General features: G+C 38.6%; 2 protein-coding genes across 6 annotated transcripts; one reads left to right on the top strand and one right to left on the bottom strand.

The window, feature by feature from the left end:
• The first annotated feature begins 610 nt into the window (after window positions 1-610).
• On the top strand, window positions 611-6669 carry pbk (PDZ binding kinase). Of its 2 annotated transcripts, none has more exons than XM_071467411.1 (7): window positions 611-728; window positions 1397-1564; window positions 2456-2595; window positions 3301-3470; window positions 3932-4061; window positions 5373-5564; window positions 6000-6669. In XM_071467411.1, exons 2-7 carry the CDS (start codon window positions 1398-1400, stop codon window positions 6230-6232), a joined length of 1032 nt encoding a protein of 343 aa, XP_071323512.1. In that variant the 5' UTR covers window positions 611-728; window position 1397; the 3' UTR covers window positions 6233-6669. The 2 variants fall into 2 exon arrangements, with proteins under 2 accessions (XP_071323512.1, XP_071323511.1); XM_071467410.1 differs by having other exon boundaries at window positions 680-820; window positions 6000-6367.
• A 577-nt stretch (window positions 6670-7246) lies between these two features.
• Window positions 7247-15203, bottom strand: esco2 (establishment of sister chromatid cohesion N-acetyltransferase 2). 4 transcript variants are annotated; one of them, XM_071467407.1, is made up of 16 exons: window positions 15067-15203; window positions 13945-14012; window positions 13429-13583; window positions 12927-13239; window positions 12527-12787; window positions 12430-12496; window positions 11881-12002; window positions 11575-11686; window positions 11322-11409; window positions 11098-11140; window positions 10179-10323; window positions 9800-9931; window positions 9245-9334; window positions 8847-8990; window positions 8536-8720; window positions 7690-7972 (listed from the first exon to the last, which is right to left on the bottom strand). In XM_071467407.1, exons 2-16 carry the CDS (start codon window positions 13995-13997, stop codon window positions 7840-7842), a joined length of 2043 nt encoding a protein of 680 aa, XP_071323508.1. In that variant the 5' UTR covers window positions 13998-14012; window positions 15067-15203; the 3' UTR covers window positions 7690-7839. The 4 variants fall into 4 exon arrangements, with proteins under 4 accessions (XP_071323506.1, XP_071323507.1, XP_071323508.1 ...); XM_071467408.1 differs by having other exon boundaries at window positions 12430-12493; XM_071467405.1 differs by having other exon boundaries at window positions 7247-7972; window positions 12430-12787.
• Window positions 15204-15583: the final 380 nt, after the last annotated feature.

Below are 15583 nucleotides of genomic sequence, written 5' to 3'. Positions count from 1 at the left end.
ATATTTTCTTGTTAATTTAATATAAGTAGCCTGTTATTAATGTCAAGTTGATTCAATTTAGCTGTTCTTGTTTTTTTGGTTTTTTTGGTTTTTTTTCAGACCCCTTCAAGACTTAAAACATGAGTTGTTGTAACTTGAGGCCTTTAACTTGAGATGATAAGTTGAATGAATGACTGCTGATAGTTGCCTGTGAATTTAATACATGTAAAATTAACATAATAATGAAAACAATGCTAACCAATATGAAGGCTAGAATTGGTTTAAGCTGATCTCTCCATACATTTACATCAGTTTAGCAGAACTCATTCATTATTATTCATTATTTACTCATTCATAAGTTATTCATTGCAACCTGCTAGTAGTAGCCTGCCACATTTTTTGTCAGGAATATAAACACCTGCACCTGAGTTTTCTTTTGTTATAGTTTTTATAACGTGACTGACCTCAGCTGGTGAAATAGCTCTACTGCAACTTTATTTTTATTTAAACAGTTATCTTTCAACTAATTTTTGCCGTCTTTTATATAGTAAATACTTTATACTTCTAACGTGTGTTAAAGAAAAACAAAAAATAGTAGTTTGTGCTTCTTTGTGCTTCGTTGTCCTTCACAAACGACTTGCGTTAAGTTTGTCCGTCTGCGGTTTCCGTACTTTGTGCTTCGCATCAGTTTGAATGTTCGGCGCGGGTTAGCTGCAGAAGTGTTGTTGTGACAGCGAAAGAAAAAGCAGGTAAAGTCTCAGTTTTGGGCAAAAATGATAAATATATCAGACTCAAAACGAAACAAAGACAAATTTAAACGGACTGTCGACACCCAACTTCAGTAAGTTGTCAAATGATGTAGCATCAAAAGCTAACTCCACGGTCTACAATGTCTGCCGTTGGCTAAATGTTGCTTAACAGTGTTGTATTGTTGACGAACAACATATCTTAGAGTTATTTGTTATTTGTTATTTTAAATTCGCAGCTGGCAAACACTGACACGATTACTTCTCAACGTAAAATTGTGAAGACATTTTACTTCACGACGCCATTACTGAAAGTCATCATACCAGGCTCCATTCATAATTTAGCGCTTTATTGTCGTTTTCTTTAATTATAGACAAAGACAGCTTTATATTTATACTATATTTATACTAAGTAGAATATGAAATATTTCAGATTTCATTTCGGCTTATACCAAATACTGAAAATACCACTTCCTTTCACGAAACTCCAACTTTTCCAAATGAAATCACTTTATAGTAAAAGCCTGTCAGTTAATCCAATTTACCACATTTAGGTGAGTGGATAATGCTGCTCAGTTAATTCAGTGCTGCACAGTATAGTCGAGTTTAGTGTATTCACTCTATCCTGCTATGTGTTGTTGCATCTTCACTGTTTTGTTTTTCTGTGACAGAATGGCTTCCTCTACCACATGCACCGACGAGGGCGCATTCAAGACCCCTAAAACCGTCCGAGTGAAGAGTGTGGGAGGCCATGGAGGCACTCCCATCACAATCCCATCTTCACCTTTCATGAAGAAGTTGGGCTGTGGGACTGGAGTCAATGTTTACCTCATGAACAGGTCTGTTGTTTTCTATAATTAGACAATAAATATAACATTGATGGGTTTACACTCAGGTTATTATCCCAGGTAATAAATTTTGCAGTATTTTTTGTAAATCACTGCTAAAATTCACTGGTTCTAGCATCTTAAATATGAATATTTGTTGATTTATTTAGTTTGGCTTTTGAACTGTTTGTCAAACAAAACAAACTTAAAATATTGCCTTACATTTTGGGAATATATATTTTGCACCATTTTCTGGCATTTTTTTGAGACAACTAATCAGTTAATTGAGAAAATAGTTGACAGATTAATTAATAATGAAAATAATCATCAGTTGCAGCGCTGCTTGCATTGTGTATTTCACTAGAAGAATATTGTTGGAATAAGGAGACATTTTACATACTAAATCCATGCAAAACGAAAGCTTTGACACTGCACATTTGTTAAAGGTAAATAGGTGGATTAATGAATTGTTTTGCTTTTCATTACAAACTGAATGTGTTTAGGTTTTGGCCTGTTGGTCAGACAAAACAATCTTTTTGAAGATGTCAGCTTAGGCTCAAGGGAATCGTTATGGGCATTTCTTTTTAACATTTAGTAGACCTAACAATTAACCAGTTAATCAAGAAAGTCAATAATGAAAATAATTGTTAGTTGAGGCCCTAATCATCTTTATGTCTTGCTGAATGAGATGTGTGTTTTTAATAAACAAGAGTACAATAAATAAATGAAGTTTTATGCTATTCTCTCTATGAAAGTGAAAAAAAAAGTTTCCCGTAACGCTTCCTCAGCATTAAACATTGTTAAATAGTGACTTTTTTCAAGCTACTGCATATGCAGTGTCTGTGTATAAATAAAATTAAAACAATATACTTTAACAAAGTATTGTTGAACTGATTATTTCAGAATGGAAAAGCTGAATGCGTCTCCCTGGGCTGTGAAGAAGATCAACAGCAAATGCGCAGCCAAGCAGGTGGCTGTTTACCAGAAGCGCCTGAACGAGGAGGCAAAGGTCCTGAAGGGAATCAATCATCCAAACATCGTTGGTAAGACTTTTTTTTTTAAATCAGCAAAAGAGAAGGGAGGCTCAGGTTCACACAGAAAACTGCACAACAAGGAGGGCGTATAAGGTCACTTTAAATGTCAGTAAATTTATCACTGTCGATAAGACAGTGATAAACACGTGGTTTCTTGTCGCAGGGGGAGGCAACCAGTGCATGTATGTTATTAAGAGAGCTGCAAAGTAATGCTTCTACAATGACACTGTTAATCCCTGAGTGCCTGATAAGTTAAATAGACAACTACATTTATGTTGCTTTTTGTCAGACACATCACCATCACATTACCTCCTCTTGAGGGGAACAAGTCAGATACAAACCGTAGAAACATGGTTGATGACGACCTCCCAACAGTTTAAGACTTGTTTATAGCTCGTAGTATTAAAAAAATGTAATGATGAATACCCCAGAGGAACAGAGACACAAATGGTTTCCCACATACCGGATACTGGATTCCTTCATTTGTGTTCAATCTCTTTTTATCAGTCTTGTAAATGTTTAATGTTTGCAGAAAAAATACAAGCAATTGTTACTTCACTATTTACTTATTAAAATTCAGTTTGAGGGGACAAGTGTGGCAGCAAACTGTTGGAAGTAATAACACATTTCACATCATTTTTATTTTCTTGTGTCATCCTCAGTTTACTTGTGCTTTATTCTGTGTTAATTCTTTGTCCATTTCTCAATATTGAGGTTTCCGTGCCTTTGCCACTGCCAAAGACGGCTCCAAGTGCCTGGCCATGGAGTATGGAGGAGAGCAGTCCCTCAACGACCTCATAGAGAAGAGGAGAGAGGACGGCCTGAAAGCTTTCCCTGCTGCCAACATTGAAAAAGTGGCGCTGCATGTGGCTCGTGGCCTGCAGGTAGATCTTGTTTACCTGGTGTTAATGTGTCATATCTGCATCAGATATTCTCATTGATCTGAATACAAATACAGTCTACTTCAACTATACCCTCAAACTACAGCCTTCAAAATGATCATAAAGTTGAATCGGCACCTCTGTAAAACAGTTTACATAAAAACTGAACATCATAAGCTTCATGAAGAAAGGATTTATTGTAGACTTGTTGTATTACATTTATAAATTATCCTTCAGTATCCTTAAAGTGAAAAATCTAATAAAATCTAATGGCCTGCCCCCTGCTTGATTTGCATATATTAGGAGGCTAAATGCAGAATATTAAGTTAGGAATAACCTGACAAGGAAAGTATCGGCAGCTTAAAAAAAACTCAGTGAACAGGATCTTTTAATTTAATTTTAGGATTGATGATGGTTTAACAAAGCAAACACAGGAGCAATAGAAGGCTTGTTTCTCTCTGCAGTATCTTCACAATGAGAAGAAGCTGCTGCACGGCGACATGAAGTCCTGTAACGTGGTCATTAAAGGCGACTTCGAGACTGTCAAGATCTGCGACGTGGGTGTGTCTCTGCAGCTGGATGAGAACATGAGAGGTAATGATTTTCCCTCAGTCATGGCACGCCTGATGAAATCATTCACATAGCTTTGATCTGAAAACACAATGCTGTACTCTGTGTGATGGGTGGAGAGAGGGAAAGTGGGGTTAGGGAGTTCAGTACTGATTTTGTGCGTATGACTACTTTTTCATTTGTGGTAGGTGCATGTGATCATAAACACATATTGACAAAAACAAACAGCTGCACATTTTTGAGTCAGAAAATTTGAGTCTGAAATAGTAGAGATTTTGTCTGAAAGTCAGACCTGAGATAATCAGCTAAAAGGTGTCATAGTAGAGGATATCATCTTTGGCAGGGCAAATATTGTTGAGGGCTGACACTGACGCGTTTGGGCCAATATTTATTACCTTCAAGGTGAAAATGAAAATTTATTGTCAGCAAATCCCATATCACATTAACCTTCCAGCTTCCCCAGCCTGACTGTGTCACTCCTGAGACAGTTGGTTCCCACTACAGATGTAATTATCTCTAAATATACCTTTATTTTTTAAAGGTTCAGTAATTTCCCAGAACAGCTGGTTAGGGTAGTTTTTAGCTAACTTTATTGAAACCAAAGATAATGGCCTACCAGTGTGGAATTGATCAACTCTACAGTAATCGTACCATCAGATAAACGGTCTCACATTAATTTTACCCCAGGCAATGGGCGTCTAATGTTTAACGAATAGGCGACTGTTTTATTTTGACGTTCGAAATTTCTTCAAGCAGAAGTCATGTGAAAAAGTAGTTGCCTATTCTTGTCTCGGCAGAACAGGAAACTCAATGTCTTTGGATTTTGGGCTGCTGGTTGGACAAAACAAAGCAGTTGATGACATTACCTTGTTCTGTGGGAGACTGTAATGGGCATGTTCCCTGTTTTCTCATGTTTTATTGATCAAACAGTGGAGACAATAATAGGTGCATGGGTGTGGACACAAGTGGGTTTAATCATGGATTAAAGCACAGAATTGGCAGAGAAAGTTTGGACACAGACAACTGTTTACAGCAGCTGATTTACTTTGTTTCTCTGCCCAGACAGAAACATAAATTCTTGTCTTTCATGCTTTGCCTTGTCTTGTGCATACATGTCATTGGCCAGTGGGGTCTCTCCCATTGGATTTCATTTAAACTAATTGCAAACTTCTGGCTCTTGATTTGTAGCAATTCTCAACAGGGCCGAAGATCACAAGCTTTTTTTTTTTTGGGTTAAGCCATTGAGGCAACAAAGACAAACTATGTTTGGTTTGTACATGAATTGTTGTCCAGTCAGATTTGAGTTTTTATTAAAGATGTTTTTATTTTTCTCAGTGTCAGATCCAAAGGCGGAGTACATCGGCACAGAGCCATGGAAGCCGAAGGAGGCTCTGGAGGAGGAAGGAGAGATCAGCGACAAGGCTGACATCTTCGCTTATGGTCTAACTCTCTGGGAGATGATGACACTGGCTATGCCTCATCTGGAGATGCTGGAAGATGATGATGATGATGAAGAGGAAGATGAAGGTGAGACGCTGTGTGGCCATTGCAGTGTTGTGAAAGCATTGAAATTTGCATCCTTTACACTGACTCGTATTTAAAGCTGAAACCAGTAGTTGATTTATCAATTAGTCGATGGGCAGAAAATCAATTAAATACCAAAACTTTGTTGTTATCTTTATTAATTTTTGACATTACCTCTTAATTTTCCTTGTGAAATACTTCACACATTCACTTCCTTCAGCCTCAAAGCCCCTCCTTAATGTGAGGAGGAAAAATGACTCTTTGGTTAAACTGATGACATCTCATGTCTTCACTAAGACCAGTGTCACATTTTCAGGATTCACAAGCTAAAAAAAGGTTAAGAACCACTGCCCCACTGCAAAAACAGAATAAGACAGTTTGACTGCGGACATAACAAAAAGCTACATTCACACCAGTATTACTGTGTTTGTATTTCAGAGGACTCAATGGAGATGAGTTTTGATGAAGACGCCTATTACGAGAGGTTGGGGACGAGGCCGACGCTGGATGTCGAGGCTCTGGGCAGCTCATACCAGAGGATGGTGGAGCTCTTCTATCTCTGCACAGAGGAAGACCCCAAGAAAAGACCCTCAGCCGCCCAGATCGTCCAGGCTTTAGAGAGCAACGCCCCGCTGGAGAAAACACCTTCTGAGGTGATTGTTATCAACTGATTCACATAACAAACGCTTCATTTTCAAGCTGCAAATTAGGAATGATAGTGAAGGATTTATAGTAAAGATGGCAGATTATGAGATACAACCTCAATCCCCTGCCAATTTTTCCTATTTTCCAGTTTGTTTGGGAAGTTTTTTATAATAATTAGAAACAACTACAACCTCCAGGACATAAACATAGTGAGGAAACGGCTGAGTCACTGGAGCAGAGGCTGGCTGAAATCTCTTTACTGTACATCTTTATTTGTATGTTGTCTTTTCTCTCCTGTACTGTCCACTTTGATGGTGTAAATGTTTTTTTAACTTTAATTTCTTGTCACTTTCTCTTGAATATCTTTGTGGCTTTTACACCTCTGTAAACTTTGGTAAAATTCTTTTCATATTTCCTGGTCAAACTTTAATTTTTGTCACTAAATTAGACTAAAAACCCACAACAACCTGTGTTTTTATTTTATTTATCTTTTTAATGTCGTTGGTACTCTTTTACTGATCAGTGGCCAAAGTAAAACTCCTCATGAGTGAAATTATTTCACACTATTATTGTGCTATTGACAAAACAACCTTCACCTACTTGTTTGTTGTGGAGCTTTAAATGTTAAAACTTTTACTTCTGAGCACTTGGTTTTTTTTATCGATTTACACTTAAGTGACCTTCAAGCAAACTTCATCTGCTGATGAAGACCATGTGATACAGATGAAAGTGTTACAAGCAGGTTAGCGGGCCTTTGACTGGAGATCGTTTTGTCAATTGCAGTTTACGAGGTCTACTACATACTAATATCTGAGCTTGGTGGTTAATTTACCTCGTAAACTGCAATTGACAAAACGATCTCCAGTCAAAGGCCCGCTAACCTGCTTGTAACACTTTCATCTGTATCACATGGTCTTCATCAGCAGATGAAGTTTGCTTGAAGGTCACTTAAGTGTAAATCGATAAAAAGTACACAGCACAGAGCTGTGGAAGATAACACAACACAACCAGGAAATGGAACAAACAGATGCGACAGAAGGTTCTAGGTTCAAAAAACAATGGCAACATGTTTATTAAATCTATTTACAAATGCCCCTAAACAATGGTGGTGTCCACCTTTTCAACAGGTCAGTGTCTATAAACATTTTCCTTTCAAAGATGCCTGAAAACCTCAAGCTGGTAGCAAGAAAAAAAAAATCTGAACATCTAAATGAATGTATCAAAAAGGAGGCTTCCAGTTTCTGTTGATGCAAAAGACAACATGACTAAGCTAGCTACGTGGGAATATTCAGAAACATGAAATTATCTCTCCAGATTTATGAAGTAAAATATAAACATCTGAAACCACTGCCAGTATACACACACAACATTCAACAGCAAAACAGGCAGCACTGAGTATAAATACCAAGTCATAACAGGTGAAACATAAACACTAAACCTACTGTGTCCTAATGAGAACACACAATAATTATGCAGCTGATGCTTATACACACTTTTCAGTACAAACTCACCCGAACAATTGTTTTGCATATGAAAGACAACTCAACAGCTGCCTGTTAATATGTAGGACTTACATTACTGATTCAAAAGGCTGAATTATAGCTTTAATCAATAATTAAATTCTTTCTGAACTTCATGCAATGAAGTTGTAAACTAGGAAGGTCGGCGTGTTGCAGTACTTGGTTGCAAACAGTTTACCGTCAGGTGTTGGGTCAGAGAAGGCGATTTCCTCCTTGGTTAGATGACTGCCGTACATGAAGGTGCTCCTACGTTAAGAAAAAAAAAAAAAAAAAAAAAAGACAAAAACCATCAGCTCTGGCCATTGATCATATTACTTAGGAGAAAATTGTACAGATTGCAGAAATTACTGAACATGGCAACATTGTAGACAATATCAAGTCCACTGGTTTTCATCACACTTTGATATTTTGGTATGACCATGAAACGGGTATTAAATCTCATTCTTTGTGGTAATAAAGTCTTGTTATCCACCACAATTTACATATTGACTTGGTTTTCCTGTGTAATGAGGGATTATTAGCAATATTTTAAGTGCTCATACTTTGAATATTACATCTAAATAAAGTGGTACCTAATCTGGAAAACCTGCCAGCTTGTTTATAAACAGTAAATGTAGTCTGCAACTGATGGAACCATAGCTCTGAAAATATAACCCAATTTATTGAACTGCAGTTTCCTTTAACTGACACATTTTACACCCCAAAATCTAAATTGTTGAGGTCATTTCCTAATATTATAGTTTTGTATGGCTACCCTGAGAACATGCTGACGTGTACGAAGAAATAGATGATTCGGTGTGATGTTGTACCTGACGGTGTCCAGCATGCGGGTGGCGATGCCCTGCCGCCTGGCCAGGCTGAAGACCCAGATCCGACTGATCCCACATAGAGCTTGTTCTGGGACAGTGGAGCAGCACCATGCTCTGTGTCGCTCCATAAAGTCGTCCTTGGTCATATCCTTGTGTCGGTCTGGCTGCTCAAGGACTCTGTAAGCCTGGAAGGGACAAAAAGTGTATCAGCATCAATACAAGACACTGAACAAACAGGATTGGGAGCCACTGTATTGAGATCTTCATGAACAAATGCAAAGGAAAATGTAATGAGGCTGAATCTGCCCTACCTGTCGTATGGGTTCAGCGACGAGACATCCCACCACCATTCGCTCTGTGTTGATGAACAGGTAGGTCTTAGCCTGTGTGGGTCTGCTCAGAGTCACCTGCTGGAAACCCAATTCGTTGTCTGCTACACGACGCACATCCTCAGCCTGAAAGCAAACCCGCAGCGAGGAAAAGGGACATGAAAATCAGTCATAAAGAACCAGCTTGTTTAAAAAAAGAACAATTTGCTTAATCCGCCTGAAGTGACACCCTCTTAAGTAAAACACCAACCTATGTACAGTGACAGATTTGATTGTCTATATATTTAAGCATTTGCTGATTATTAGTGACAACATACTTTTAAAAACATGCACACACACTAAGAAATATGCAGAGGTGCATCCAGTGTTCAGACCCACACCTTTTTAATGGCATATTTGGGATCATCAGGCATAACCAGGAGAATTTTTCCATCCCAGAACTCGTCCACCACCCGTTCCTTCTTCCAGCCCTGGAAACACAACAGAGAGAAGAAGCTGCAGTTAGAAGCCAACAACTCAGGACAAACTCACCTCCCCATGAAACAAACTGATGCCAGCAGCTTTGGCAGAACACCTCTGGAAAATACCAAACTACTTCAGAGAGCAATAACTTACTTTAGCATTAGTGGCAAAAACAAAAATGTTTTGGGATGAAAACATCTTGTTTCTTCTGTAATCTGACATTAGTTTTGTATAAGAAAAAAGAATAGTAACCAGATTTAAAAACAACTGCCTCATTGTTATAGTTTAAATAAGGTCTTAATCTTTAAAACCTATTTTGAATTTTCTTTCCTCAAACTGGTCAACTCATGTTGAAAATTGTTTTATGTGAATTCACTATCAGATGTACATTAAGTTGTAAACTCGCACCTCATATCGTTTCATCAATTGTTTATCTGTGAGTTCAGAGATGGAAGGAAGGAGCAAAGTTTTACCACAAATTTGATGGAGTCGAGGAAGCGCTGGTGGAACTGGGTGTGTTGGAAATTGTCCTCTGGGTTGTCGGCGCTGTACACCATCCCACATGAGCTGCAGGTTGTTGCCCCAAACTGCTTCTGACCTGCATCCTGATGGGAAAATACAGAGAAAAATACACTCAGAAAACATTAATCAACAAAAAACAAACCTGGTATTACTCACTAATTTCTACCGTCTCCTTGTACCATCCTAAGTTTTTCATGTACTGTAGGTGGCATTAAAAAAAAAATCATACTAAAAAAAAAAGTTTTGAAACAAAATGTCGGAACCTGTCTTCAGAAAATCTCCAACATGCTGGGCTCAAGTATCAAGTAGTAAAACAAAACATTGACATACGATGATCAGCTGGTCGTCGTCCTGCTTCTCTTTCCTCCTGCGAGCGCTTCGCTCTTTCGCTGGAGGAGGAGGACTCTGCAGTGATGCTATTGTGCCAGACGGGGTGCTGCAGGAGACTGGAGGCCGCAGAGCTGCGTTCTTTAACCTACAGGATAAAAACACAAAACAGAGCATTAGTACCACATGACACTACAGGACATCAACATGGCACTCAAATAACAAATACCTTTGACTACTTATCCATATAAATATAAACCTGTTAGCGATTCGTTGAATTTATCCTGATTTCATAAAAAGTATAAGCAGTGAACCGATTAGTGTCATCTTCCCATCAGTTTTATCATTAATGGTGCTTGTGTTTCTGACATGAAAAACTTTTTGTTCATCCTCTTGCTTCCTATAATCCTGGTGTTTTGTCTTTACTAAAAATGTTGGAACAATGTTTCCATCAGCTTTTCCACCATCTGCTGCAGCCAAAGCTCCCAAAGATTTAGCTCCTCATATGCTGATATACAGCAGCTTCTCCCTTTGTTGTGTTACATAAATCTCCCTTTGTATCATGATGAATTTTCAACATTAAAGCACTGATGATTTGGGGGAAAAAAACATTCCCCAGTTCAGACACAATTCTTCTGGAAAAATCTGATTTGTTTCCTTATGAGAACAAAGATGACGTTATTTAGTTAGGCTGCAGAGACAGTGGAGGGAGCGTGGATCACTCTTAGTCTTAGTAAATGTCAGAAAATAAGTGTTTTGGGAAATGGAAAAGAGCTGCATAGATTACAAAAATATAAATGAATTTCCCAAACAGGTTTGTGTTGTTACTGTCATTGTTCCTTGTAGCCAAACTTTTTCCAATAAAGATTTAAGTGGGGGAAAAAAAACAAACATTTAAGTGTTGATAACTACACAGTCTCACCTCTTGGAGGCTGAGCCAAAGATTGGATACACTGCTGCAGATTCTGTGGAGATTAAAGAGAAACATTTAAAAACACGTTTGAAAGAAGCTTTACAGGAGCCTTTGAAAGTCTCTGATGAAAGCAGTGACGTTGACTAAACAGTGACAGATGCTTTGTTGGTGTGGTCGGATGTGATCTTGGTATTAAATGTATTACGATATTGGGACTTTTGTGCTGTGGCTACCTTTTGGTGGGCTGGAGGCAGTGCAGGTGGGATTTATCTCACTCAGGTCAAAGACGGGCTCAGAGCCACCGGCTGTCAGAGAATCATCCTGGAAAAAGTTGAGTTCAATATTATGAGCAACAGAAGCAGAAACTCTAAAAACAGAACATGTAAGGTTTTCTAAATAATTAGCAACATCATCAATATTCATGAGAATAAGCAAAAGATCGAGTGCCAGAATGTCGGAATATGTGAGTGCACACTACTGCTGTACCTGAGTATGGGTGGATAAGGCTGTAGATGCAGAACTTGGTGTTGGGGTCCTTGTCAACACAATCACTAGCTTCTTGTTAATCCCATATTTTTCATTCAAGACTTTTGGTGAACTGAGGGAAGAAGATAACTGTTAATCATCTGGATCAATGCATTTTACCCATAAACCATAAATGTAGTTTAAACAAACAGAAAATTGGTGTAAACCTTCACACATGTCAAATTAAACTTTCAGAAATAATTAATTTTCAATATGGGTGAAAAAACAAATAGGGGGCAGCTAAAATTTTATATAATAGTAAAAAACCTTAGTGGCTGTGGAGTTTGAGGCTCTTCGTCAACAGAGTCCATCCAGTCTGTCGGATCAAACTTTGCTTTCAGTTTGGTGCTTGGCTGCTTCTCCTCTGCCTTGACCGGCCGGACAGCAGCCTGGAGGAAACGACCGGGATAAAATAGCTTCAACTTCACATCAACATGACAATATTTAATGTGATTTTCCAGTAAAAAATACATCTGGAAAAATGCCTCAGTAAAAGCTCCAGAGTGAGACTGTTTTCAATTTGCTTCTTTTTGTGTTGTGCTTTTGTCTTCACCACTGTGCTTAAGCACAGCCTCACATACCTGCTGGCATCGCTGAAGACTTATTCTTGATATTAATTAATCTGCCAATCATTATCTTGATAAATTAAATAATCTGCCAAGTGCCAATTGGTATCTTGATGCATTAACATGTTTTTTTTCCTTTGGAAAGTAGTAGAATAATGTCCATCACAATTTCATTGGGGCCCGTGAATTTGGAGCTTCTAAAAATGTTACCAACAAAGTGTGAACACACACAGACAGTGGTTCTACTCACCTCTTGAGGATGTGTCTGTTGTTGGTTCATCACCAGAGATGGTGGCAACTGCTGCTGCTGCTGCTGCTGCTGCTGCTGCTGCTGCTGCTGCTGCTGCGTTATTTTCTCACTCTTTGCTTGTGGCAGGGCAGCTTTATTTTTCCCCTGGACTGAAGCTGGCCTGGTCAAGGACTTTGGTGTGGTTTTCTTGTACATGGATGTAGGTTTCTTCCCTGTACCAAAGAAAGCAGCTCCGACAAAGATCTTCGGTTTGGGCTTCAGGCTGCTGAAAGTGATGGTGATTGCTTTCTTGGACTCTGCTGGTTTAGTGCTACTGGCAGGAGCAGCAGTTGTGGTAGATGCTGGTTTAGCAGTGACACTGTTGAATTAAATAATGCAACAATATGAAAGCAAGATTAAAGACCATGATGGAAAATGCAAACACCTTTGATGTTTAAAAAAACTAGAGCGTAGTAGAGGCACCAACATAACAGCTGTGAGTGGATGTGGAAACAAACCTGCTGTTACATTTCGACAGCTTGATCGTCTTTGTGGATGTTACAAAGCTTTTGATACCCATCGTCCCCCCATTACTAGATCCTGCAGACACCTTTCTCGGCTTGCTGCCTCCTTTTACGTTCTTCTTATCCTTCTTTTCTGGCTTTTTTGCCTGGGAGGGAGGTGATGGAGGTGGAGGAGGAGAAGGCAGAGACTCCTTTATCGCTTTCCTCTGTAGTGGAGTGAGATAGACTGGCTTATTCTTGCCATAGAAGGAGCTTGTAACCATGGTAGGTTTGAACGGGGATTTACTGGGCGATTTGGCCGGTGAGACTAGAAAAAGAGGAATAAAAACAGATACAGATGATGAAATAGAGTATGAGTGTGGTGAAAAATGAGGGAAGAATTTGCAGTCTGTCTCTGTAACTGTTTGCATTTAATACTTTAAGACCAGAATAGATAAGTTCAGAGAACCACATCTCTAACCAATTAGCAAGCTTGCCTTTGACCAGTCCACCCTACCTGCAGGTCTACGTGGGGATTTCTGCGGTGAAAGAGAGTTCTCCTTGCCCAGACGCCTAGTTGGCCTTTCTCTGGTTGGAGACTGAAGAGGCTTTCTTGGGGACCTCCTCTTCACGGGGGACATCTCCTCTCTCACCCCCTTCTTGGCTGGGTGACTGGCGTTTGAATGACAGAAGAGGAGAAATAGTGGCATAGCTCAAACATGACTTTTTCCCAAATGAAAACCTCTCGTTAGATTTGGATAAATTCTCATACTGAAACTGAGTCTATGCATGTATTGATATTGTAAAACAAAAATATACAGGATAGATGGTGAAGCAAATATTAAACAAAACGCAACCAGTAAAGTAAATGCCAGAAAACTTGTAATAAAAATCTGAATGAAGAAAAACGACAGGATACTTATTTTGTTTCACTAAACAAATGAAGCCACACATAAGAAAGAACATCTCGGAGCTTTGGCTAGTGTTAAAGAAGAGTCTAAATTTGATCTAGATTTGTGTGTCCACAACAAACCTGTCAGAGTCCAGAGAGGAGAGCTTTCTCTTTCTGGTAGTAGTGGGCATCATCTTCACAATCGTCACCTACACACAGAATAACATTGTCAGGTCTGCTGGGTGAGCATAAAAGATAATGCAACTTGAAGCATTCCAGTCTGAAATATTACAAAGAGGGCTGCTCTCTCTTATTAACATACATGCAGTTATGTTTTTAACCATCTGAAAACAGAGGAAAATGTTTATCCTCTAACATATTTCTAATTTCACATCTTACTGCAAAACTGGTTGCATGAAAACTTGAGACATGCATCTATTTGCATCCATTTACTAGATCTTAATTTGAAGGTAAAAATTTATTTATTTATTTTTTTAAATTTACTAAAGACAGATTTTAAATACTCACTAGTTGTCTAGTTATTTGTTAGTGCAACATGTTTTGCTCAAGCAGATTTTCTAATTGTTTTTTTTTTTCTTTAGAGTACTAGTTAACCTTTAAATCTTTATTTCCTTTTATAAAAGTGAGACCTAATGTTTTGTAACCATGACCGCCGCCATAAGAAATGCCGCAAAACGTCCCACTAGAGGTCATGAAAGGTCGTAGACCTAAAGTCATTTTGTTTGACGATAAATTATCAGGTTTTCTGCAGGAGTTTGGCGTAATTGTCTCAATAACAGCGCATGTTAAAGATTTTGGTTGGGATCTAATTCAGTAAACGACAGGCCCAGACCTCAACATCTGCGAGGTTATTGATAGATTAGGATACTCACGATTCAACGTCACCGAGTTATGATTGTGTGCGACATGAACGTTAGCGTATGTTAGCTTAGCGTTTACTTAAGAGCAAAAGTCGCCAAGAACGGATAATTGGCGGGATGATTAGCTTATACAAAGGCGACTTTCGTCTCCAATACAAACTAACTGTGGTATTAATATGGACTAATAGTTGCCTAAACATAACATAATGCCGGCGGTTTATTATTTTTTTTACTGACTAGTCATATTTGTATTTCTTATAGCTCGTAAATAGATGATTCTTAATTTCAATCCTACTTATAAGTTATTAGGACATTTCGTAAAGAAACAAGCAAAGTATGAAACACCGTAACACAACCGTAAAACAAGAACCGCATATCTTACCGAAAACGTTTCTGTCGTGCTACATAAAGTGATAAATGTTGACACAAAGCTGCAGCTTGTAGCGGGTCTGCTGCTTCTCCTGCCCGCGTTTCTTCTCCGTGTTTTGAACAACCCGCGCTAGACTTGCGGAAACGGAAGTGTTGTATAATCAAGTTACCACAATAAAAGCGTAGAGGGCCTTCAGGTCCTTGCTTTCAAAATAAAAGATCATTGTTTCGTAAATGGCGATGTACCAGTCTTTTCTTGCACTGTCCAAAAGTTTGAGGCACTAAAAGTAAGTTACATTTTCAAAAAGAATCCCACGAATAATTTCTGTTTATTAATTAACTTAATGCAAAATGCAGTCCACAGAAAAAGAAACCTAAATCAAATCAATATTTGGTGCGACCACCCATTTGCCTTTAAAACAAAACAGCACTCATTTTCCTAGGGCACACTGTTTCTGTTACCTGACACCCCCATACCTACCTCTGGAGGTTGGTAATGCAGTCCTTCTTTTAATATCAAACAAGATCAG

The sequence above is a fragment of the Trachinotus anak genome, unplaced genomic scaffold (genome assembly GCF_046630095.1).
Source record: "Trachinotus anak isolate AG129_WGS33_773 ecotype Australia unplaced genomic scaffold, CSIRO_AGI_Tana_v1 ptg000031l, whole genome shotgun sequence".
In the NCBI taxonomy this organism is placed as follows: domain Eukaryota; kingdom Metazoa; phylum Chordata; class Actinopteri; order Carangiformes; family Carangidae; genus Trachinotus; species Trachinotus anak.
The sequence above is the reverse complement of the archived record's forward strand: the minus strand, read 5'-3'. Positions and strand labels throughout refer to the sequence as shown.

What these genes read in the sequence shown, in the direction of transcription:
- esco2 (XM_071467405.1), bottom strand. Translation starts at nt 13,997, where the DNA reads ATGATGCCCACTACTACCAGAAAGAGAAAGCTCTCCTCTCTGGACTCT. An exon ending in TCCTCTCTGGACTCTGACAG is followed by an intron (nt 13,584 to 13,944) that starts GTTTGTTGTGGA and finishes TTCAAACGCCAG; the next exon opens with TCACCCAGCCAAGAAGGGGG. An exon ending in TGCCTCCAGCCCACCAAAAG is followed by an intron (nt 11,141 to 11,321) that starts GTAGCCACAGCA and finishes TAATCTCCACAG; the next exon opens with AATCTGCAGCAGTGTATCCA.
- pbk (XM_071467410.1), top strand. Translation starts at nt 753, where the DNA reads ATGATAAATATATCAGACTCAAAACGAAACAAAGACAAATTTAAACGG. An exon ending in CAATCATCCAAACATCGTTG is followed by an intron (nt 2,596 to 3,300) that starts GTAAGACTTTTT and finishes CTCAATATTGAG; the next exon opens with GTTTCCGTGCCTTTGCCACT. An exon ending in TGATGAAGAGGAAGATGAAG is followed by an intron (nt 5,565 to 5,999) that starts GTGAGACGCTGT and finishes TTTGTATTTCAG; the next exon opens with AGGACTCAATGGAGATGAGT.